Source organism: Protopterus annectens, chromosome 3.part0 (genome assembly GCF_019279795.1).
Source record: "Protopterus annectens isolate FY-2018-M chromosome 3.part0, PAN1.0, whole genome shotgun sequence".
In the NCBI taxonomy this organism is placed as follows: Eukaryota; Metazoa; Chordata; order Ceratodontiformes; family Protopteridae; genus Protopterus; species Protopterus annectens.
Window position 1 is genome coordinate 312,504,766 of NC_056731.1, and position 25,454 is coordinate 312,530,219.

The 25,454-nt window shown below is 43.2% G+C and overlaps 1 protein-coding gene across 1 annotated transcript in view; it reads left to right on the forward strand.

The window, feature by feature from the left end:
- UBE3C (ubiquitin protein ligase E3C) overlaps positions 1-25,454 on the forward strand; it is a 2,314,788-nt gene that overhangs the window by 403,689 nt on the left and 1,885,645 nt on the right. The window contains exon 7 of the mRNA XM_044064789.1: positions 13,703-13,860. Within this exon, the coding sequence (XP_043920724.1) occupies positions 13,703-13,860 (158 nt within the window). The remainder of the gene's footprint in view (positions 1-13,702; positions 13,861-25,454) is intronic.

Sequence of the window (25,454 nt, forward strand, 5' to 3'; positions counted from 1 at the left end):
GATTTGGATGTGGATAGGGTGGTCCAGAGGCTCCTGCAGTCGCCTGTGTTGGCAAAGTTATTTTCGGCTCCGACCCAGTCGGCTCCGGTGCCAGTCCCGATGAGTGCACCGACGTTTCCTCCTCCGAGCACCTCCTTGTCTTCGGAGCCGGAGTGTTCTGCTCCGGGTGATGTTCTGCCGGCTCCGATACCTCTTAAGGCTTTATCAGTGCCGACGTCGGCTCCAACCATGTCTGCTCCGTCCTCTGGTTTCGAAACCCGGGTTTCCTCTGTCGGGCCCGAGGGGATACTTTGGGACTTTTGTCGGTTCCGAGCCTCCCTCTCGGAGCTTCGGCTCGGGAAACTTCGGCTCCGGTCGTGGCCTCGGAGGTTGGTCGGTCCTCGGATTTGGGGGGGATATGCCTTCGAGGCCATGAGGAGCGCACTGGCCAGATCTTCAGTGACATCACCCGGATCGGTCATTCCATCCCCTTCCACACCGGCGAAAGCCTCTGATGTCCCCCTATCAGTTGACGGTGGAGCCCCAAGGTCTGTGGATACCCCCATGAGCGGTCCCCAGCTTTCTGAGGGCCCCTCAGAGTCTGTGCTTGAGGAGTCCCCAAGAAAGAAGTTGTGCAAGAGGAAGCACATAGACTCCCAGGATGAGTCTCTGACTTCTGATACCGACCTCGAAGAGTCAGAGGGGTCCTCCAGGTCGTCCTCCAATGACGTCTCTTTCTCCGACATCCTGGAGATTTTGAGGCAGAGAGGTGGCTGGTCATCCAAAACCCCCTCTGAGGAGGAGTCTGTATTCCTCAAGGCCTTTGGGGCTCAACCCTCCGCCTCCTGGGTGTCTCCACCCTTCGATGAGCTCCAGGATTTGATCTGTCGAAGGGCGTGGGAGACTCCTGACTCGGTGGAACCTGTACCCAGACGCCCTAATAAATTTCTTTCATCCCCGGGAAACAGTTCTTGTCCAAAGGGGTTTCTATGGATGCCATGGTGGTGGTGGCAGCCACTCAGCAGGAAGTAGCCGAGTATTCTTCCTCCGTCCATCCTCCTAACAAGGAGTCCAGGAGTATGGATCGGTACGGGAATCGTACCCTCTCTTCAGCGACCTTCACTCTTCGGGCTCTCAATTATCTTTGTCATTTTACTCTGCTCCAGAGAGATCTCCTTAAAGAGTTAGGAGATACTCTAACGGGTAACGTACCTGAGGCGTTAACACAGACGGTTAACACCCAGTTGTCTACTCTTGGCTCGATTGTCAACTCGTCCATGAGGCTCATTTCTTATGCAGCTGAGGGGGCAAGCAGGGCAGCTAGCTCAGGTGTCGCCCTCGGGAGGCAAGCCTGGATGCGCCTGTGTCATTTCGTGGAGGCCTTCAAGTCTTCCTTCACTGACTCCCCCTTTGATGGGTCCTCACTCTTTGGGACCAAAGTGAAAGACACCCTCACCAGATGCGAGCAAGAGGGAAAGACCCTGTCTGCCGTAGGGGTCCGTTTTTCCCTTCCATCTAGGCCTTACCCCAAGGTTCAGAGGGGAGGAAAAATGTGGTTCAGAAAGTCACAGAAGTCTTTCCCTGCCGCTCAAGGTGAGTCCCCCTCCAGAGGCAGAGGAGGGGGTGGCTATTCTGGGAGACGCTGCCCTAGGGGCAGAGGAGGCCCTCCCAATTCGGGAGACCGTGATTCCTTTTGCGGGCCTTCCTGTCATCGTCCCTGATGTATTGCCCGACTGTGCTATTCCGGAGCCAGTCGGGGGCCGCATTTCGTTGTACCCGGAAGCCTGGGCAAGTATCATTCAGGATCGATGGGTGCTTCATATAGTTACCGGAGGTTATTCCATCCCTTTGTTGTCAGACCCCCCTCCAGCCAAGAGAATCCCAGACGTTCCACCCAGTCAAAGGGATCACGCAACACTAGAAATTTCAAAGTTGCTGGAAAAAGGAGTCATCCAACCTTTCCCCTCAGACCAGATCGGATTAGGGACTTACTCAAGCCTCTTTTTGGTGCCGAAAAAAAACAGGGGACCTGAGACCCATCTTGGATCTCAACCGACTGAATCGCTATGTTCTAAAGTCCAAGTTCCGAATGGTCACCCTTCAGTCTATTTTTCCGTTACTGGGAAAAGAAGTATGGATGTGCTCCATCGACCTCAAGGATGCTTACTACCATATCAAAATGGACAGGGCATCCAGGAGTCACTTACGCTTCCGGCTGGGAGCCAGTCATTTCCAGTTTCATGCCCTGCCCTTTGGTCTCACCACAGCTCCCAGGGTGTTCACCAAGTGTTTGACAGTGGTGACAGCTCACCTGAGACATCAAGGATTCCAAGTGTTTCCATACCTGGACGACTGGCTCCTCACCGCCCCCACCAGGCATCTTCTCATTCAGGCCAGGGAAAAGCCATTGCCCTTTGTCATCAACTAGGAATTACCTTGAACTGGGGAAAGTCTGCCTTGCTACCCTCACAGTGTGTCACATTATAGGCGCAGAGCTAGACACCGTTCATATGTGGGCGTTCCTGCCCCACGAAAGGATAGAGGTGTTTCAGGGTCAGGTTCGCGCGTTGCTACCCCTCAAGAAGGTTCAGGCCAGATGAGTTCTACAGCTCCTGGGATCCATGGTAGCCACCATTATGTTAGTGCCTCTAGCCAGATTACACATGAGGCTTCTGCAGTGGCTCCTCTCTGCCCAATGGTCCTTTCAGAAACTTCCCCTTTCCCATTTGATCCTACTCAAACAGGACCTCTGTTAGTGGCTACGCTCCGCCAACTTGAACAAAGGGAATCCGTTTATTCCTATGCCACCGGTTGCCACTGTGACCACGGACGCCTCCCAGATGGGGTGGGGGGGGCATTATCTTGGCAGGATGGTCCAAGGCACCTAGCAAGATCACGAGGTACATCTGCACACCAGTGTTCTAGAGATGAGAGTGGTGTTACTGGTGTTGCAAGCACTGCAGAGCTCTCTCCCCCTAGGAACGATTTCGATTCACTCGGACAACATGTCTGTGGTGTGGTACCTGAACAAGCAAGGGGGAACCAGATCTTACCCCCTATGCAGAGAGGCCATGTGAGTGTGGCAGTGGACAGTGTCTTCCCGACGGTTCCTAGTGACAACGCACATTCCGGGGAAGGCCAGTGTGATAGCAGACAGGCTAAGCAGATCTATTCTGATGCCTTACGAGTGGTCCCTGAACCGCCGAGTTGCGGAACAGATTTTCAACAGGTGGGGTCAGCCTTGCTGCGACCTTTTTGCCAATCCCCACAATGCCAAGTGCAGCAACTACTTCACTCTGATCCCCCCACAGGGGGAGTCACCCAGGGACGCTCTAGTCCACGATTGGCCTTCCGGTCTGCTCTATGCTTTCCCTCCGTTTCCTCTGCTACCAAGAGTGATTCAGAAAGCCATTTCCACGGGAAGCAAGATGATTCTAATTGCCCCACACTGGCCTCGCCAAGTCTGGTTCTCCTTTCTTCATCAGTATGCAGTGGACAGTCCTTGGACTCTGGACCCAGCACCAGACCTACTGACACACATGTCGGGACAGTCCCATCCCTCCCTGCGGGCCCTCAGGTTGACAGCCTGGCTACTCCACTTCCATCTTTAGTCAGACTTCATCGTTTTTCACCTGAGGTAGTACACAGTTTATCTTCTTCTCAAAAATCTTCTACCAGGAAGATTTACTCCAGCACGTGGAAAAGATTTTCAATTTGGGCTCAGGCCCAGGGACTGGATCCTTTCACAGCCCCCATCCCTGCTGTCTTAGATTTTTTATCCACACTTTTTCAGCAGGGTTCTGCTCCTGCGACCATTAAGGTCCAGCTGGCTGCTATTTCTAATTTTCATACCTCTTATGAACCTTCTCTCATGGCTCATAAACTATGTAAGGCCTTTTTGAGGGGCACCTTGTTGCTACGGCCTCCTGTGTTAGAACCCATCATGCCATGGAATTTAAATTTTGTTTTACAGGCCCTGACTTCATCACCTTTCGAACCAGCTGCCACCTGTGAATTAAAATTTCTGTCTTGGAAGACTGCATTCTTAATAGCTATCACATCAGCGAGACGGGTGTTGGAGATTCAAGCGTTGTCCATCAAATCCCCGTATTTAATCTTTCATAAGGACAGGGTTTCCTTGAGACCTAATCCGTCCTTTCTTCCGAAAGTAACCTCTGCCATTAATCTCAATCAGTCTGTTGAGCTGCCAGTTTTCTTCCCTCAATTTTCCAACAAGGCGGAGTTTAAGTTTCATCAGTTGGACGTACACGGGCAGCTTCGATTTTACTTACACAGGACAAAACAACTTCGTAAGTCTGACCAACTGTTTGTGTCCTTTTCAGAAAATAGAACAGGTTCCCCTGTTTCTAAGATTACAATTTCCAGATGGATTTCTGATTGCATCTCCTATGTCTATTCGTCAGCAGGCAGAAAGTTACCATTCCCCGTCAAGGCTCACTCCACCAGGGCTGTTTCTGCTTCAGTAGCTTATCATTCAAGGCTATCTTTGGATGAAATTTGTGCTGGGGCCACGTGGGCTTCTCCCCACACCTTCATTACTCATTGCAAATTAGATGTGGCTTCTAGGGGTCAGGCTTCCTTTGGTTCCACTGTTCTCAGGAGCATCTTCCATTGAGCCTCCCAGGATAGAGGTGCTGGGGACGCTGTCCCGAGAGTAAGAATGTAGGCGTGATTGGACCACATAACATCTAGAAGTTATGTACTCACCATAACGTTTGATGTATGTGGTCCATCTTGCCTCACATTCTTACGTTCCCTCCCACTTGTCCCCCCTCCTGGAGGATTTGGAGGCGACATTTGTCTTCAGTACCCTTCGGTATTGGTTGTTTTTTCTTTGCTACCCTGGATAGTGTTCTACCTTACTGAACTGTGGTTGTGCATGAGGTGTAACTATGGGTTGCTGCAAACTAGATCTGGGGCTATGGAGCGGTGCAACATGGGATACCGGGTTAGCCCAGCCAATTAGACACTTCGTGTTAGAAAAAGAAGTTGGCCAACATCGGCTCAGAACCCGTGAGTAAGAATGTGAGGCGAGATGGACCACATACATCGAACGTGATGGTGAGTACATAACTTCTGGATGTTATGTGATCCTATCTCGCCTACATTCTGACTGATGGGTTCGGAGCCGATCCTCGGCTCCGACTCGGCACGCTTATGCCAAAGAGCGAAGTCTCTTATTGGCTGAGCTTACTATATCCCAGGATGCACCACTACCAGTCCCCCAGATCTCGTTTGCCGCTAACAAGCAAAGACGTGGTCTCGAGCTTGGCTGAGCTAAGTAGTGTTTTTCACTTACTTTTCCTGTCAGGGTTTTCCTTAAAATTCAACAAAAAGCTGTTTTAACAGCTATCGTGTGTTTTTTGTGTGTGAGTGAAGATTTTCTTGGTGAAATTCTTGTGTAGTGACTGAGTATTGTCTGACTAAAGGTCCCATTTGCGTTGTAGGGCCTTCCCCTGTCAGTCTGTTGTCTGGCTAGTTCCGTATTATTTTAGGGGTCTTAGATCCTTTAGTCTTATTTTTTTCTATTTGGGACAATCCTTCTTTAAAAAAAAAAAAAAAAAAAAGAGAAAGAAGAGAGAGAGAAAGAAATCTTTCTGTGATAGTTAGAGTGTTTTGTGTTTTTGGCTAGTTCACTGATTTGATTGCCATAATGTCACAGGCTCCTAGGCCTTCAGGGTTTAAAAAGTGCACTAAGTGCAGTTTCAAAATGTCGATCACAGATGATCACTCTCTCTGTGTATACTGTTTGGGCGCCAAACATTTGCAGGAGTCCTGCAGCGTGTGTCACGCGTTTTCCTCGAGGGTCCTCCAAGAGAGGAAAAATAAACTTATTTTAAAAGGCCTTATTAAACCCTCATTTGAAGAGGCATTGGCTTCCTCTCCTTCTCCTGCTAAAAAGAAAAGGGCGTCAGCTTCGACCAGTCCATCGGAACCGATCGCCAAAAGACATAGGCAGGCTTCTCCTTCGGCTCCATGGACTTCGGAGCTGAGGGCGGAACGGTCTGCCTCGATGCCTCCAGCCTCGACTCCTCTGGGTTCAGAGCCGACGGCTGGGGCGTCGAGAGGCGGGTCACCTTCATCGGCTCCACTGATCTCGGAGCCGATGAAGGTTGTCCGCTCAGACACTTCCTCCTCGGCGCCAAAGCCCTCTTCGGCACCGATGGAAATTGGTTTGGACACTCCTTCGGCGCCGATAATTGTCGAGTCGATTCGGAGCCGGTCCCCTAGTCTCTTGGAGCCGTTGGAGAGGCCTACTCGGACCCATTCGGTCTCTTCCAGGTCATCAAGGATGTCAGATTCGGACATAGACAGGGTGCTCCAAAGACTGTTCCAGTCCCCAGTCTTTCAAAAATTTGTTTCGGCTCCGACCCACTTGGCTTCGGAGCCGATAGCCCATTCCATTGCCATTCCTCTGACCGTTTCGGCTCCGTCGGAGCAGGTGCTGATGGAGCCATTGGAGATCCTAGGGTCGGCTCCGACCCTTACTCCAACCCCGGCCTTCGGGTCCGAGTTTAGCACACGGACTTCTTCGGCCGGACCCGGGGGTGACGTTTCGGGACCAATGCTGTCGGTTCCAAGCCTCCCTCTCGGTGCTTCGGCCGCGGGACTTCCGTCTGCTATCATGGCTCGGGACCGGACCCTCCCAGGATTCTGGGGTCCGGCCTTCAGAGCTATGAGGAGTGCCTTGGCCAAGTCTTCTTCGCCATCTCACGGCTTTACCGGCACCTTCCCTGGGCATGGAGACTGGGTCTTTGGCAGTTCCCTGTCTCTAGGCAGCGGAGCCCGGGCCTGAGGTTACCCCACTGGGGTTCCCTCCTCCTGAGGGTCTTCGGAGTTGTCTTGGAGGAGCCCCAAGGAAGAGATCGTGCAAGAGGAAGCACGTGGACTCCCCCGATGAGTCTCTTACATCGGACACTGATCTTGATGATGCGGAGGGGTCCCCAAAGTCGTCCTCGGATGATGTCTCATTTGCAGACATTCTAGAGATCCTTAAGCAACGAGGCGGCTGGAATTCCAAACCCCCCTCCGCTGATGAGTCGGTGTTCCTCAAGGCCTTCGGGGCTCAGCCCTCCGCCTCCTGGGTGTCTCCGCCCTTGACGAGCTCCTGGATTTGGTTTGTCGGAGGCGTGGGAACATCCAGATACTGTGGAACCAGTGCCTTCTCGCCCTAACAACTTTTTGTCTGCCCCACCCGAGAAGGAGTTCTTAACGAAAGGAGTGGCTGTAGATGCCATGGTGGTGGCATCTGCTACCCAGCAGGACGTGGCAGAGGCTTCAACGTCCGTCCATCCTCCTAATAAGGAGTCTAGGAGCATGGACCGATGCGGAAGCGCACCCTGACTTCAGCGGCCTTTACTCTGAGGTCCCTGAATTATTTGGCACATTTCACCAGACTACAGAGGGATCTGGTCAAGGAGCTCTCAGACTCCCTCTCAGGTAACCTACCTGAGCAGCTAGCCCAGTCGGTCAGCTCTCAGTTGGCTATCCTTACCTCGATTTCTAACTCGTCCATGAGGCTCATTTCATATGCGGCCGAAGGGCGGCAGAGCGGCAGGCACAGGCGTGGCTCACGGAGACAAGCCTGGCTCCGTTTGTGTCATTTCGCGGAGGCCTTCAAGTCTTCCTTTGCCGACGCTCCCTTTGATGGGTCCTCTTTGTTTGGACCCAAGGTAAAGACACTCTTACCGCTGTGAGCAAGAGGGAAAGACTTTATCTGCCGTAGGAGCACGTTATTCCACTCCCTTCGGCCTTATCCCAAGGCTAAAGAGGAGGGAAGATGTGGTTCCACAAATCACAGAAATTCTTTCCTCAACAGCAGGAAGATTCCCTTCCAGAGGCAGAGGACGGGAAATTTTTCTGGGAGACGCCATCCCAGAGGCGGCAGAGGCCCCCGCAACACTGGAGACCGCGAGTCTTTTCGTGGCTCTTCAGCCTCCCACACTCCATGAGGGATTGCCCGGCTGTGCTGCTCCGGAGCCAGTCGGGTGCCGTTTTGCCAAGCACCTAAAAGCCTGGGAGTCTATTACTCAGGACAGATGGGTGCTTCGGATTATTGCCGGAGGTTACACCATTCCCTTCACACACTCACCCCCACCGTCCAAAAAAATCCCGGACCCACCACCCAGTCAAAGGGAAATTGCAGCCGTAGAAGCTTCAAAGCTGCTAGAAAAGGAGTCATCCAACCGGTCCCCACAGACCAGATCGGATCCCGAAATTACTCAAGGTTCTTTTTAGTGCCAAAAAAGACAGGGGACCTGAGACCCATTTTGGATCTCAGCAAACTAAACCAGTCCGTCATGAAGTCCAAATTCGAATGGTCACTTTACAATCCATTCTCCCATTGTTGGAGAAAGATGTTTGGATGTGCTCCATAGATCTCAAGGACGCCTATTATCACATACCGATACATCAGGCGTCCAGGAGGTATCTGCGCTTCAGCCTGGGAGACAGTCATTTCCAATTTTGTGCACTGCCCTTTGGTCTCACCACAGCCCCCAGGGTGTTCACCAAGTGTTTGGCAGTAGTGACTGCTCACCTGAGGAGTCTCGGATTCCAAGTGTTTCCCTATCTGGACGACTGGCTCCTGACTGCCACCACCAGGCATCTACTACTAGAGAACCTACAAGCCACCATCTCCCTGGGTGCTTCCCTGGGAATTACATTCAACTGGTCAAAGTCTGTCTTGCTGCCTTCTCAGCGCATAAGATTCATAGGAGCAGAGATAGACTCAAAATTAATGCGAATCTTCCTTCCTACCGAAAGGATACAAACATTACAAGATCAAGTCCGAGCCCTGCTGCTAAGATCCAAAGTCCCAGCCAGGATGGTCCTGCAACTTTTAGGTTCAATGTCTGCCACGGTTCTCCTAGTTCCTCTGGCAAGATTGCACATGAGGATTCTTCAGTGGCTGTTATCGACACAATGGTCTTTTCAGGATCTCCCCCTCAATCATCACATACTGATTACAGAAACGTGCAAACGGGACCTCCGCTGGTGGCTTCTGCCATCCAATCTGAATCAGGGAAGACCTTTTGTTATACCCCCTCCGGTGGCCACCTTGACAACGGATGCCTCCCAGACGGGGTGGGGGGGGCATTGTCTGGGCAGGTCAGTTCAGGGTTCTTGGCTTCCAAACGAAACATTTCTCCATATCAATGTGTTGGAAATGAGGGCTGTACTTCTGTCCCTACAAGCCCTTCACAAGTTTCTCCCTCAAGGCATTATTACCATCCACACAGACAACATGTCGGTGGTCTGGTATCTAAACAAACAAGGAGGGACCAGATCTTACCCCCTTTGCAGAGAGGCCATGAGGGTGTGGGAATGGGCAGTGGCTACCAAGCGCTTCCTGGTAGCGACCCACATTCCAGGAAAATCCAATGTATTGGCAGACAGACTGAGCAGGACTATTCTCTCTCCTCACGAGTGGTCTCTGAACGAGACAGTAGCAGCTCAGATTTTCAAAAGATGGGGGATTCCGTGCTGCGACCTGTTTGCAACACCACAAAACACGAAGTGCAAAGGTTCTTTTCCTTGACCCCGTCAAGGGAGGCAGCTACGGATGCTCTAGTCCAACCTTGGCCAACAGGACTGCTTTATGCTTTCCTCCGATTCCACTCCTCCCCAAAGTCATCCAGAAAGCTTCCCAATTGGGGTCCACAATGATTCTAATTGCTCCGTACTGGCCTCGTCAGGTATGGTTCCCCTACCTACAGAAATATACTCTGGACGGTCCTTGGTTCTTGGATCTAACTCCGGACCTTCTGGTTCATCAGTCGGGACAACAGCACCAGTCCCTTCACACCTTGAAATTAACAGCTTGGCTCCTCCACTTCCGACTTTAGTCAGAAATCACACCTTGGACCCGGAAGTTATTCACATTTTATCTTCAGCCCACAAACCCACCACTAAGAAATTGTATCACAGTAAGTGGAAGAGGTTTGCTATCTGGAGCTCAACTCAGAGGCTTAGACCCTATTACTGCCCGATACCAGAGGTCTTGAAATTTTTAACATCCTTGTTTAATCAAGGATCTTCAGTCTCTACTATTAAAGTCCAACTAGCAGCTATCTCCAAATTTCACGAATCCATAGACCCACCGTTGATGAGCAGCAGATTATGTAAAACTTTCATGAAAGGTGCTGTGCTTTTAAGACCCCCAGTTTTTCATCCTGCCTCCGTGGGATCTTGATTTGGTACCGTGCCTTAACATCTTCCCCTTTGAACCAGCTGCTACATGTGAGTTGAAATATCTGTCTTGGAAAACTGCCTTCTTAATTGCAATTACCTCTGCAAGAAGAGTTTCAGAACTTCAAGCCCTATCTATCAAACCACGGTGCTTGATTCTTCACAAGGATAGAGTATCACTTAGACCTAACCCATCTTTTGTCCCAAAAGTTTGCTCTAATCTCGGTCTCCAACAATCTTTAGAGCTACCAGTTTTCTTTCCAAAATTTTCAAACAAAGCGGAATATACCTTCCATCGTTGGATGTTCACAGGCAATTACGCTTCTATCTAGATAGGACTCAGCAAATTCGGAAAACAGATCAATTGTTTGTGTCCTTTTCAGATAATAAACTGGGTCAAACCATCACTAAAGCTACTATTGCCAAATGGATCAGAGATTGCATAACTCAAGCTTATTCCTCTTCAAATAAGCAACTTACAACATCTGTCAAAGCTCACTCTACTAGAGCTATGGCTACCTCTATTGCATTCCATTCCAAGCTCGCTATTTCTGAAATTTGTGCGGCTACTTGGTCCAACCTGCACACTTTCATTTCCCACTATAAATTGGATGTGGCATCTAAAGGACAAGCATCATTTGGTTCCACGGTACTCAGGAGTGTTTTCCAGTGAGCCACCCAGGATTTAGGTGCTAGGGACGCTGTCCCATCAGTCAGAATGTAGGCGAGATAGGATCACATAACATCTTTTAGTTATGTACTCACCATAACTTCAGATGTTTGGGATCCATCTCGCCTACATTCCTAATACACACCCTCCTTCCCCCTGCCTTGGAGATCAGAAGAGATTGAACGGTTTGGGTTCTACTGTTTTTTATCTTGTATCATCTGTCAATGTTATATAAGCAGTGCATGCGTGTGTGCATGTATGCGGACAAACTAGATCTGGGGGACTGGTAGTGGTGCATCCTGGGATATAGTAAGCTCAGCCAATAAGAGACTTCGCTCTTTGGCATAAGCGTGCCGAGTCGGAGCCGAGGATCGGCTCCGAACCCATCAGTCAGAATGTAGGCGAGATGGATCCCAAACATCTGAAGTTATGGTGAGTACATAACTAAAAGTTTTCCTACTCAGATAACTGAAACCAAAAACTTATGCAAGGACCAAAGCTCATGAATTCTGGTTTATTAAGAAGTAAAATGTGGTAAAAAAAAAAAAACGTAGCAGGTGACTGATCGACTCAAAGCCCTGAGTCGTATTTATTTATCTTTGTTTACCGGGAAACTCCAGCTGGGATAAAGCACTTTTCAGTGTTGGCCCATGAAGAAAACCTTCCTGTTTAACACCAGTTTTAACATATACATAAAATGCAGTTAAATATTATCAGAAGGAATACAAAGTATATTTAAATTTGCATGAAAGAAAAAGCTTTACAATAGTTTGCATAAACATTTATAAACTGAGCATGTATATAGCTTGCATGGGTATATACGGTGTTAATCATTCATTAGAAATGAACACAGGCTTGTGTATAGTAGAGAGAGTTAACATTGCTAGAGATGTTGTAGTATTACCTGTGATATTTTTGTAGTTAAAATAATGAAGAGAAGCGACAGCTTAATTATGGAAGTGTTAGAAAGGGGAAAGGTGGTTGATACAGTAAGGTTGTTTATAGAAATGTTTCATTAAAATATTTTGTTGAAAGTAGTACTTGTGACTTTTGTAGATAGGCTAATGAAGCATTGTCTGAACCCATGTTGCACCTCAGTTAGGTGGCTGCAGTTACTAATGTGTTCTGCAAGTTGTTCGTAGATTAGTTTTCAAAATGTTAGCAGAGAGACACTTATTTAAAACTGGTGTAAAGTCTTGACAGGTTTTGGGGTTGCGAACTTTAGCCATTGGTATTGTATTATTGTATTTAAATATATGTGGGCTGTTGTTATAGTATTTAAATATAGGTGTTGAGAGTGAGAGATTTGTAAACAAGATGGTGGTGTTTATTAGGAAGTCTGTTTATAGTTATGCATATTTTGAGCCTTTTTATCTGTCTTTCTAAGGAATAATTTTTTGTTTGATTAGGGAGGTAAATTTTTCTTAAGTGAAATGGTGGTAACACTAAATAACAGGCAAAATTTGGAGACTTGCCGGTATAGGAGTGTAAGATTTGTAGAACTTATAGGATATGGGGTAACTAGGATGACAGATGTGAGAAGAAAGTCTTTTAAGCCATTGGCACAGAAGATGTTGGTTGAAGAGTTAACTGTATTACTAGGGCAAGTTATATGACTCATGATTTTCCAGTTTGTTTCTTCGTAATAAAGAGGAGTTGGCTGAGCTAATTGCTATCATACAGTTTTTTTCCCATTTTTTTCTTTTTTCTCTTAAAAAAATATTTGGCTGAGGTAATAGCTGTCATTCTCTTTTTTTCCCCTTAAATTTTAATAGGGTTGTCATGATTTTTCATCATGGGATTAGTTTTCTTGCTTGCCCATAACTTAATTACATTGCTTAAGTAGATCTCTTAATTTGGTGGTGATTCAAGGGCACCGCTAACCTCGCAGTCATCTTTATATTGCTAGAAATAGCATGTTGGTTGATGAAATTAGAGTGGGTGGTTTCTGCATTGTTGTCATTATAGAGTGGGGTCCAGTCTGTTCTCTCCATCAGTTTCTGGTACAGAAGACCATTGATACATTAGGGTGGCAAGGCTTTAGCTTTAATTGACTGACAGGACAGCACAGGGTAATGTTGTTCTCATAAGCCAATTAAGTTCTAGGTCATGCATGGAGTCTTGACCACATGGTTTATTAGATCTAGTAGATTTGTTTACACATTTTGGAAAGTCTAGATTTGCCAAGAAGCCTATCTAGGTGGTGGCTGTTTGCACTCAGAATGACTGTATTGTTTTCAGGCTGGATGGGTGCATTTGGTGTATAGCCCGCTCTATTAATGTTAGGCTAGATTATGATTGTGTATAGCCAACGTATTTGTGCAAGTCGGTGTGGTTTCCTGGCTGTTGCTGAGCTACAACCCATTTGAAACATCATCAGAGTAGGGACTGGCCGTTGTAATATATGCAAGCATGAGAGGAGAATACATATTTAAGCAGTGTTTCAAAACTGAAGGACTAGGCAGTCGTTTGATTGCTCCCACCTGTTTTAAAGACTTTTTGTTTAACAGAGCTGTTCAAAGTCCTTTTTCAGAGTTAAGTAGGTGAGATGACTTTGTGAGGCTGGACAAAGGTTTTGTTTCGTCTCTTGTGATCTCAGAATTCTTGTTACTAAAAGTTAATCTTTAGTAGCACTGTTAAATACTTTTATATTAACCAAATTTGGATATGCAATGTACTCTTTAAAATATTCTTCATCCGAGTCATAGTTGTTTGTCCCTTAACTCATGCACCTTTGAATTAAAACAAATGCATTCTGCTGAAACCAGTATTGCTCTTTTTATTAGCTGTGTTATTTTCACTTTTGACAAGTTGTGCATTGATGTTTTGTTGTACCTTTAGGTTACTACAGAACTGCAAAGATGACAGTTTGAGTGTGGCACTTCCTATGAGAATGCTTGAGATATTTTCATCAGAGAAAACATATTTATCTGTTTTACAAGATGCTACCCTTGCAACAGCATTAGTTGAACAAATTTTGCACTACATTGTTCAGAAAGGTGAGTTTTTTTATTTGTTTAATATGAAGTAACAGCTGTGTAGTTTCATCTTAATATTTGCATGTCAGTTAAAGTAGTAGTTAAGTATCTGCAGGTAAAGAGAAGAGGGACAGGGCAGTGCTTTTTAAGCACCAGCATACCGCTCAACTTTTTTACTCAAGAATTTTGGACAAAGACAGAAATAACTGGGGAGCAAAGGTCTAAAATCAGGGCAGTTTTTATAATTATTATATCACTTATAAAGTTAACAGAACAATGATTTTTGTATAAAAAAACACAAAAAACCCCCCAGAAAAAGTAGCTGGATTGAACCCACTCCAAGTATTGCTCAGTTGCAAATCACGACACAGTTGTAGAATACAAAATCCACTTTATTCACTTTAGAACGAATAGATTCACATAAAAATCACCAAGGATGAACGCTTTCTTCTAGAAAGTCTAGACTTCATCAGATAGTTTAACATACATAGATGCTTCCCTGTTATACAGGTTCAACAGGAAGTGATACCAAATATTAAACTAATTAAGATAATTAAATCATTAAAAGCACAATATTTACAGTCTTTAATTAAAAGCAGGCAGTAAAATGCTTCCCTATACATAGAGCACACCACCCTAAAAAATCATGTTTCAAGATAATATATAATAAATGTATATATAAAAGCAATGTGTGTGTATTTATATAAAATAGATGTTGTTGTGCAAATAAATACTATTTAAAACTGGATATCATTAAAATTTTAGAAATAAATAATCTTAAATTAGCATATTTATTTATACAATAAATATGTAAAAAATGTATTAATAAATAATCCAAGTTGTTAAAATTAACGTTATTATTAATTGGGATATATATTTTCACCTCTCGAATGCCTTTAATTTCAAAATAGGGCTAATGCAAATATGTTCATTGAGGCCTGGCCAGTTCCCAGCTTTCAAATGTAATTGTCAATATAATTCTCTTTTTTCAAGTAGTAATGACCATGCACCTCCTCTCGTGCCAATACTAATATTAACTATAATAAAAAATTGAAACTTATGGTCAATATTCTCCATTACATGCTTGCTGAGGGCATTAGTCTCCTTTTTGTTCTTTATATCATATAGGTGTTTGTATATGCGATTGTTTAACTTTGTCAGTCTTGCCTATATAATAGCAAGAACAGGTGGTGCACATGCCACAATAAATCACCTTCTCTGAATTAGTTATATTTCTGATTGATTCTAATTTCCACTTTATTGATGTCAAATGTGTTGCCCTCTTTTATGTATCTACAGTAGTTACATCTGCCACATTTATTCATATAACCTAGCCTGTGATGACAATAAGTATTACAGCTCTCAAATATATTTTTCATTTTCTTACCTTTTCTGTAGTCTATAATGGGTTGTAATCCTATTAATGGTCTAATGTTCTTGTCATGTCTTAGAATGGACCAATTTTTTGTTAGAATATCTCTTAACATATAGCTGTCTTGGGTGAATACAGTGATGAAAGAGATCTTAAAATTCCTGCTTTCTTCGAGTACTGCCCTCATGATTACTCGTAGATGGAACATTATTAATAACATTACATGAAATTAGAGGTACGTAAAAATCACACTCTCTCTTATTGACAACCTCAATCATTATGTCACTAACAAATCTAAAAGGATAACCTCTTTTTGAAACATTTTTTAGGTTGTCACATTCGTCTAGAAATTTATCCATACCAGAGACCATACGAGCTGCACCTATGAACTGGCCCTTAGCAATTGCCTTCTTTTGTTTTACTGGATGTATACTGGAAAAATGCAGTAATGAGTTCGAATATGTGCTTTTCCTAAAGATTTTTGAAACAAACGTCTTTTTTTGGTAATCCCTCACCAATAAGATATCTAGAAAGGAAATCTTATCAAGGTCACTGGTATGGGTGATTTTTAAAAACTCTGTGGTAGTTCCAGTTTAAGCTATGAAGTCATCAATTACATCTACAGGTTCATCCCACAGAACAAACATGTCATCCAAAAACCTGGTGTAAAACTTGATATGCCTGAAGTAACATGAGGGAATAAGAAATTTTTTCTCCCATTGCCTAACTACAATGTTTGCATATAACTACAATGTTTGCCTATAAACTACCCCATAGCCCCCCTCCCCCCATCTTGCTGCAGGTAGATTTCTTTGTTAAACAGTATAAAATTATTTTTAAGGACAAGTTCCATCAATTGTGTAAAGAACAAAACCTGAAAATGTGAAATACCTTTTTCATACAAGAAATCTGTGAACCACTCTAATCCCGTTAAATGTGGTATGACTGAATAAAGGTCCTTAATGTCAGTAGTTATAAAAACAAAGGTGTCCTTAAAAGGTATCTTATCTATAGCTTCTAGAAAACTCCACGAGTTGTTTCAAATATGCGTCTCATTGAAAATGTATTCCTTTCATTTATATTTTAATATTTTACCAGGGGGTGGGTGATGGAACCCTTGGATTCAACAGTGGGTCGCATGGGTGGTTGGCTCAAGTTTTTGTGCAATTTCAGTAGCCCAAACATGACAGATAATTTAGGGTAGGGAACAGATAAATAACTAAGAACATCTATAGATATTGATCCCGCTATAAAAATATCCTGGAGTTCATTCCTTTGTGTTGGAAGAAACATTTAGTTAATTTAGAGATTATTTTGTATAAGCTTTTCTCTCTAGGATAAATAGCATTTTCTTGTAATCCTCATAATTCATCAAGACTACACCTCCACCTTTATCAGGTTTCATAATTCTAATGGTCTGTGAAAAGATTTTTATTTCCTCCCTCATCTTTTTCTCATTCATGTCAAAATTCCTGTTGGAAAACGTAGAATTACATATGTCCAATTCACATATATTCTCAAAACGTTGGACAATAGGATGAAGTGGGGGGTTGTATGTACTGGAGATAGCCAAAAGGTTTACAAAGGAGTTGGATGCAGAGTTTTTAAAGAGAATTTTCAAACTCATATTAAAAACTCTGCATCTGACTCCTTTGTAAACCCTTTGGCTATCTGTAGTTCTACCCTTAATTTCATTGATCTTGCAAACCTGACTAGTCATGCGCCTCATTAGGCCACTGTCCGTACACTTTTCATTTTAGGATGAAGTTATTATGCTCTATTCCTGGAAGCTTTCATGTGAAGAAGTTAGAGTAAAAATAATTACATGTAATAGTATGGGATTCATTTAGGTATGCTGATAGGTGGTTTTAGAGTTTTGGAAATACTAATGTGGAACCGTATCCAGCCAGTTACGCTCTCCACGGTGTTGAAGCTGTGAAGTTAGAAGTCTGTGCATGAGCCCTGTTATGCTGGTAAAAAGCTGCCGTGGTTATACACATGCTTCACTTCTGTAGTAGTTCTTGAGCACTCTTAATTGGTTGGCCAAACAGGCATCTAAAGAAAGCAAGTCCCAGCACCATTTCTTTATAAAGACGGGCTTTCAGCAGTTGTTAAAGAAGACTGTAAGTTTGTCAAAGCAGTAAGTTTCCATTTTCAGAACAGATCATTTTATTTGGTTAAATTCTTAAACTGTCATGGCATTAGTATGTCTTCCTTTGTTTTGCTATTGCTTCTTGAGTTTGAAGTCAGTGTGATAATTAAGTTTATGGGATTTTTTTTGAATTTTGTTTTCATTTTATTCTTCCTATTGACCTGTATTTATTTTGTTAAATTTGTTTCCATTTTCATTTTTTATTCGTTTTGACTATGTATTTACTATATGAAATGTGGAAGTATAAGGAGATTTGAAGGACTTGTCTCTCCAAGCAATTTTCATTCCTCATCTGGCAGGTAACACAGAGGATTAAAGCTGGCAGCTGTTAATGAGCTTTGTCCTGTAATTCATGGTTTGATTCTCACAGCTTCCATTTGCCTATTATGTGTATCTAACCAAGTCACTTAGCCTGATAGTTCTCTGAGGCTTGGTATGTAGAAGGTCCACGGGGATCACTGCGCTACCCTGGATAAAATACAAAGTACTATAATGATACTCACTGCCTGTTGAGGGATTCATAAACTGAAACATCTTCTAAATGTAGTTATTTTCCATTTCTGTATGCAGTCAGTGTTTGAGTACTTTGTATTAATAACAGCATGTAGCAGCTGTTGCAAAAGTTGTTTTTACATTTGAGAAAATGCCACTTTCAAGATACCTGTGATGACTGTAATGTATAGAAACAGAACTAAGATGATTTAGTTTTACTGATTTTGAGTTTATTAGTGGAAGATGTTCATGTTTCACTGCTGCAGTCAGTACATTTGGGTAATCTGCTGGCAGGTTGCCCTGAGTCGGCCTGAATATCAAAGTCTTGGGTCCTGCATCGGTTGCTGTCTCCTCTTTCATGACGTCAGGTCGTCAGGGGTATAAAACATGCAGCCGACGCCATTTTCTTCAGTCTTTCTTGCCATGTGGTGCCCGAAGCAGAAGCAGTTCGCAAGTGCCGGTTGGCCGACTCCTGAAATTTTCGCATTCGAGTTTCAGAACCTAAGTTTTCAATTAACGCTAAGTACCCTGTTGGGAAAACCTTTTTTCTTGCTCCTTACCGATGTCAGTAAAAGTTAATTGCATTACTTGTGGGAAGCAAATACCTCATAATGATTTTCATTTGTACTGTATTCCTTGTCTAGGCCCAGATCATAACATGCCTTACTGTCGGTTTTGTGCAAGATTTAACCAACGCACTATTAACCGTTGGTGTACCTTTGCTTCAAAATATTTTGGAAACGGATTTAATTACCTAGAAATGTCGTTGGATAGCAATCCGACTACCGGAGTTCACAAAAAAAGCAAAGAAAAGGACAGAGACAGACTGTCGAGGTCCAAAACTGACGAAGCTTTTCCTAAGCCAGTCGCCGGTTCGCCGGTACTCGGTGAGGCGCTTTCGCAGCCCATGATACCCGCTACTTTTGAGTTGCAGGCCTCTACCGAGACCCATGCGGAGTCCGGTATGCCGCGAGATTCTCAGAGTATTCTACCCACAGATGTCTCTCCCTTGGATGGGTCCAGAGCCGCTAAGCAGGCACCGGCTTCTGAGGGTGTTTTCAGACCTCAATATTTCTATTTAAAACTGACGCCAGCTTCAAAAACAAAAGCAAAAACAACTTCTAAGGCTAAAAAAATGAAGCATGAGCCACATGCTCAGGCCCCTATGCCTAAAAAACAGATGATCAAAATGGCTGAGGACTTAATTACCTTGATCAGGGGTTCCCAACCCCTTGATCAGGGGTTCCCAACCCCCCCCCCCCCGATAAGAGGCCTAGGCAAGACACTGATTATGAATCTTCAGATCAGATTTCTATTTCTTCTGATTCGTCTTCTGATCAGGAATGTTCTATACCACCCTATGGGGATTCAGAAGCAGAAGAATCTATCCCATCTGCATCTCCTCCTGAAGATTATTATTTTGGAGAAACCTTGCATACTTTAAGGGAACATTCTCATTGGGAGAGTCAGGATTTCTCAGAATCAAAAAAGAGGCTTAGGGATTTCATTCTTCTTCCTCAGCATAGGCCTTTGGCTTTGCCTCCTGTATTAGACATTGTTGATGATGTGTTTTCGGAATCAAGCATGGCTCCTGATTCCCTACCTCCGGTTCCTAGTAAGCCACATCGATATTACAGGGTCCCTGACTCCCACAAATTATTATTAAAAAATCCTGCTGCTGATCCTGAAACTATCTCACAGGTTCCCAAAGGTGTAAAGGCCTCTACAGCCAAGAATCCTACCCCCTCTGATAGAGATTCCAGGGCGCTGGATAGATGGGGGAAGAAGGTTTATACGTCTGCAACCTTGGCAATTAGAGCCTTAAACTGCCAGTTTCATATGCTTAAATATCAACAGCATGTTATGGGATTATTGAAACAGAAAATGATGATGATTTCTGATTGTGTGGAAAATAAAGAATTACAGGAATTGTTGCATGCAGCAGAACAGGTTGGAAAGCATACTTGCAATGTGGTTTTGATTCCTTGGAGGCCTCTTGCAAGGCCGCAGGTACTGGATCTATGATTAGAAGACATGCCTGGCTCAAGGAGTAAAATCTGCCTGATCATGTTAAAGCTAAATTGTTGGATGCACCTTTACAGCATGATATTCTGTTTGGTAATAAGGCAGAAGAGGTTTTAAAGAAAATGGAAGACAAAGCTACATCTATGCAAACTGTAAAAGATTTCTTACAAGTGCAGCCACCTAGATTCAGTAGACACTGGTCTACAAAAAACTTGGTCCTTTCCTGTGTCCAACAGAGCCTCACAAGGCAAATCCAGGTGCTCAAAAGGCTCTAGATACCAATCACAGGGTTCTTACAGGTCAAAGCAATGGGGTGCCTCTACCTCCAAATCTGGAGGAAACAAAACACAATCCTACAGTAAGCAGTCTCAATGACTTCCCTCTACCATCACCAAGCACTTATCTTTTGGCAACCCCTGTGGGGGGGAAATTAGCACTTCATCCTCAAAATTGGCAGTTAATAACCCAGGACAAGTGGGTTTTCCCAGGGGTACGTATTTCATTTCCATACTTTGCCAATTCCAAACGGTTGGCCAAATCTGCCACTAAATCAATGGGCAGAGGCTCAGAAACAAGTTACGTCCCTCATGGATATGGGGGCTATTCAGTCAGTACCAGAACAGGAAAAAGGACAAGGTTTTTATTCAAGACTGTTCCTGGTACCCTGAAAAGACATTGCCTGGTGTCCAATACTGGATTTATTGATCTTGAACCCATTCTTGGACATCCCAAAATTCAAAATGCTGACTTTACAACAGCTTACAACTAGTCCAGTGATATGTTATAACTGATTAGGTTCTTTGGCCTGGTGGCGAATATACTAACAATACGGTGTGGAAATCTGAACATACAGTATAAGGACTTGTCTTGATATCTATATCTGGTCAGTAGGTGCCATTAACCTTTGTGATCTATAATAGCTGGGCCTTTTTCTTGTCCCTATACCTTAGTTTATGCTTTTACTACGCTTTTTCTACTCTTTGATTAATATTTTCATCTTGGCTACTTTATATAAGCTATTTTTGGTGTTAAATATATTCTTTGGACAATTTAGTATACCTTTATTAATATTATGGACTTGGACAACATTCTTGAGGGGTTGTGTGCTGATTGGGAGGATATCAAAGTATTTGGTCTGGATTCTACCCCAAGCAGCAACTCCAATGTTAGTAGTATTAACATACAAGACGGATGTCAAACAGCGTTTTCAAATTTGGAAAAGGGCCTTAAAGGGCTACGGGCTAATATTTGGCATCTGAGGTTATTTCATATTTGCATAAAAATGTGGTTCCTAGAGGTCTTCGTATTAGACTTAGACCGATGGTCAGCAGATCTGAACAGAGGTTGACCGAGGAATGGAATCAAGCAGTACAAGATGGATCTATGGCCTTTGTCAGGATACTGGCTTCCTATTATGAGAGGGCCATTGATAATAATATTTCAGAAGTTAGGAATCTAAGTATTGAATGTAAAATATTTGAATCTTCTACTAATTATGAAAGTATGGTAACTAAATTGTCCAAAGAATTAACAACATATGATAAAGTAACCAAGGACAGAAAGGTTAAAAAATTCAACAGGGATGTTTTGGACTACAGTAGAGGACGACCTTTTGAAATACAAAGATCAGTTAGATTCAAGGATGTTAGTTCAGGTATGAACGGGGGGGGGGGGGGGGACAAGGAAAAAGCCCAGGTCCATTTTAAAACATAATGACAGGTCATATACCAGTACTTCAGGTGATGAATCCTCTCTTACCGATAGTGAAGGTACACCATCTGTAGAATCACCTGCCAAGAAACGAACCAATGCTACAATCCCTTTAGAAGGGGTAACAAACATAGAGGGGGGCGCAAACATACCAACAGGTATAGGCACAGATTCAATAGATGACTTGATCCAAGTTCTGTTGAAATAGGGGAAACAGAGTGTAACAATGTTCTTAATCTTTCTCATACTGTGTTAACTGCGGATCAACAAAGACTTTTAAATAAAGGTTTGGGATTTGTACCCAGTTTCTTTTGTGATCAATATCAAACTGCAGTAGATGTGTTGGATTTTTGTCGCTGCCTTATTTTTTTCAGATCAAAATAGAGCTAATGTTGAAAGATCTACTGAATTTAGATTTCAGAAATCAACATTCCAGCCACCTATGAATAAATATGTAGCCACATTTCAACAAGCTGTGCTAAGGGATCTCCATTTCCCACCTTTTGAATCCCAGATTCTGCAAGAAAATATCAATTCTGCTGAAAAGAAGGCTCTGATGGAACTAAAAGAAAATAACAAGATTGTTATACTCCAAGCAGACAAGGGTGGAGCGGTGGTCATTTTGGATATGGATTACTATATTCAGGAAGGCCTTCATCAGTTATCTGACACTAGATGTTACATGTCTATGGGCATAGATCCCACACCTAAATTTAAAAAAGAAATTGATGCCTTTCTCGACAGAGCTGTTGAAGAGGGCATCATCTCCCGCAGTACAGCCCAACACTTAACAGTCACTGATCCATCTAAACAAATACTATACTTGCTTCCCAAAATACACAAATCTCTTACATCACCACCTGGTAGACCGATTGTTTCAGGTCAAGGCTCACTCACGGAACCACTATCGGCATTTCTAACTCAGCAGCTAAAACCTCTATTGAAATATGTGAGAGCAAGGATCCAAGATACCACACAATTCTTACAAATTATACAGGATACACAAATTGAATCACATTGGTTATTGTGCACACTGGATGTTAGATCCCTTTACACCAGTATACCACATTGGGCAGGCTTGCAAGCTTTACAATTTTGGTTAGAGAAAGCGGACTTATACCCACCAGGTTTTAATACACTAATCATCTGTATGTCCGAACATGTACTGAATAAAAACATTCTTTATTTCCAAGGTGAATGTTATTGGCAACTCCAGGGGACGGCTATGGGAGCATCTTTTGCACCCATTTATGCAGACCTATTCATGGCCTACCTGGAGGAATGCCTTATTTATAATCCATCACATATCTACATGGTGGAAATGGATATATGGCGCAGGTACTTGGACGATTGCTGGATGGTGTGGCGTGCGGATTCAGGGTATCTACGGGAATTTATGGAATATCTTAACAGTAACATATGGGGAATTGAATTTACGGTTACATCCAACTTGAATCAGATTGACTTCCTTGATGTTACTGTCTATAGAAACACGGATAACACTCTTGGTACGAAGATTCACCGTAAATACCCACAATATAATACGTTACTTCATGCATCTAGTATGCATCCACGCCACACCGTCCGAAATATTCCCAAATCTCAATTTTTGAGGATCAAACGCATCAGCTCCTCTGTAAGGGATTATCAGGATGCTACTATTGATCTAACTAATAGATTTTTAGAAAGGGGATATCGTCCATTTGATATTCTATCTGCCAGGAATTGGTCGGGTAAACAGCAGAGAAGTCAGTTACTGGAATACAGGGACCACTCACCCACTATGCATGATTCTACTTTGAGATTTGTTGCCACATATGGTAGGAATCATCAGGTTATTAGGAATGTTCTAAATGATAATTGGAATATTCTATTGGCCAATGATTTTTTAAGAGAGAGGTTGGGTGACAAATGTCAATTTTCCTATAGAAGGGGTAGAACATTGGGTTCTCTTTTTTCACATTATAAACATCAGGATAGTGGAGGAGCAAAATATAAACAACTCACCATTATGGGGGATGACCTTTTGGGTACCTTTCCGTGTGGGCATTGTATATCGTGCTATCAGGTAAACAAAACCAAACAATTCACTAGTGCTAATACTAGTAAAGTTTATGATCTGAGAATCTTTGGTAATTGTTCCAGCAGTTGGGTGATATACCTAGCGACATGTCAGTGCTCAGCCTTTTATGTGGGCAAAACTTCACGTTCACTTCGTATTAGAATAGAGGAACACAGGAGTGACATACGGAACAAAAAGCCAACTAATGCACTTTTTCAACATACACTTAAACATCCTTCAGCTAGGTTCATGTTCACTGTCATTGACAGGATTATAGGTGATAAGAAGCCATCAACAGGGATGGCAAAATACACTAAGCTTTAAAGAGAAATATTGGATTATTCATCTTGGAGCTTTGTTTTCCCCCTGGTCTAAATGACCATTTATGATGAATATTATTTGATTCAGCTTTTTGTCCTATCGGTACAAGGCTATGAGAAGCTCCATTTAATTTTGATGTGACAATTTTGTTGTATTTATATTTGAATTATCACACTATATATTTTTTTTGTGACTACTAATGTTTTTTTCCATTTTTAAATATTGTACATATATATATATGTACATATATGTTTATATGGAGTGATTGGGTTGTCAAATTTGAAATATATATAATTTTGTCTATACTTTGTGGACAGGGATTGGACATAGTTGATTCATGTTTGTATGGCTTTGTTATACCATCTTGTGTTTATTTTCATCATTTGTTCATAATTATCTTAAGACGTACACTCATTGTATCTACATTCATATTTGTTAATATTATTGCATTTGTATTTACAATGGTTTATTACCTTTGTTATATATATGATTTCATAGGCCTTTGAAAGCAGTTCTTTGGGCTCATGAATATGCATTAAATGGATAGGGGTTGGATTATACCATTGGTAAAGCATGACTGATGCAGGATATAAATATGTATGATGCTCAAGTTTGGGCATGTTTTTTTATTCACTGAAGAAGCCATATTGCCGAAACCGGTCTGAGGGTTGGATTTATGTTTGGGACATTTTTATGTTCCAGTTTCTCTGCAAAATAAAGCGTTGGACTATTTATGCTGACTGTTTGTGTTTTTTTTTTTTTTTTTTTTTTTTTACAACAGCTTCTGCCCATGCTGGGCAAAAACTCTTGGTTAGTGACTCTAGACTTAAAAGAGGCTTACCTGCATATCCCTATAAGGGAATAGTGCTGAAGATACCTCTGCTTCAAGGCAGGTTTTATGCATTACCAATTCTTTGCACTGCCCTTTGGCTTATCTACTGTGCCCAGGGTCTTTACGAAGTGCCTGGCACCAGTAATTGCATTTTGCAGACAAAGAAGCATACAAATCTAGCCTTACTTGGACGACTGTCTCATGCAAGCAGAAAACAAAGATATCCTTCTTCAGCATCTGGCATTTGTAAAAAGGCTTCTAACATGCCTAGGGTACACTTTACATGAAAAGATATCACAACTGGTACCCTCTCAAAAGATTACATTCCTGGGTGCAAGCTTGAATACAACTGCACAGATGACTTACCTTACGCCAGACAAACAAAAGCAACTGTTTACTTCAAACAGATGGCAACAAAAACCCAGTTGTCTGCAAGACAAATTCTGCAGGCCTTGGGGTTCATGGCATCCTGCATTCTACTAATTCCTTGCATATGAGGAAGCTACAGTGGTATCTAAAAAGTTTATGGAGTCAGCATTGTCACAGTCTGGAAACGATGATTCCTCTCATTCCCTGCCTACAACAGGAGTTTCTTTGGTGGGCCGAGACATGTCACCAAAACATGGGACGGTCTTTCACTCTACCCCCT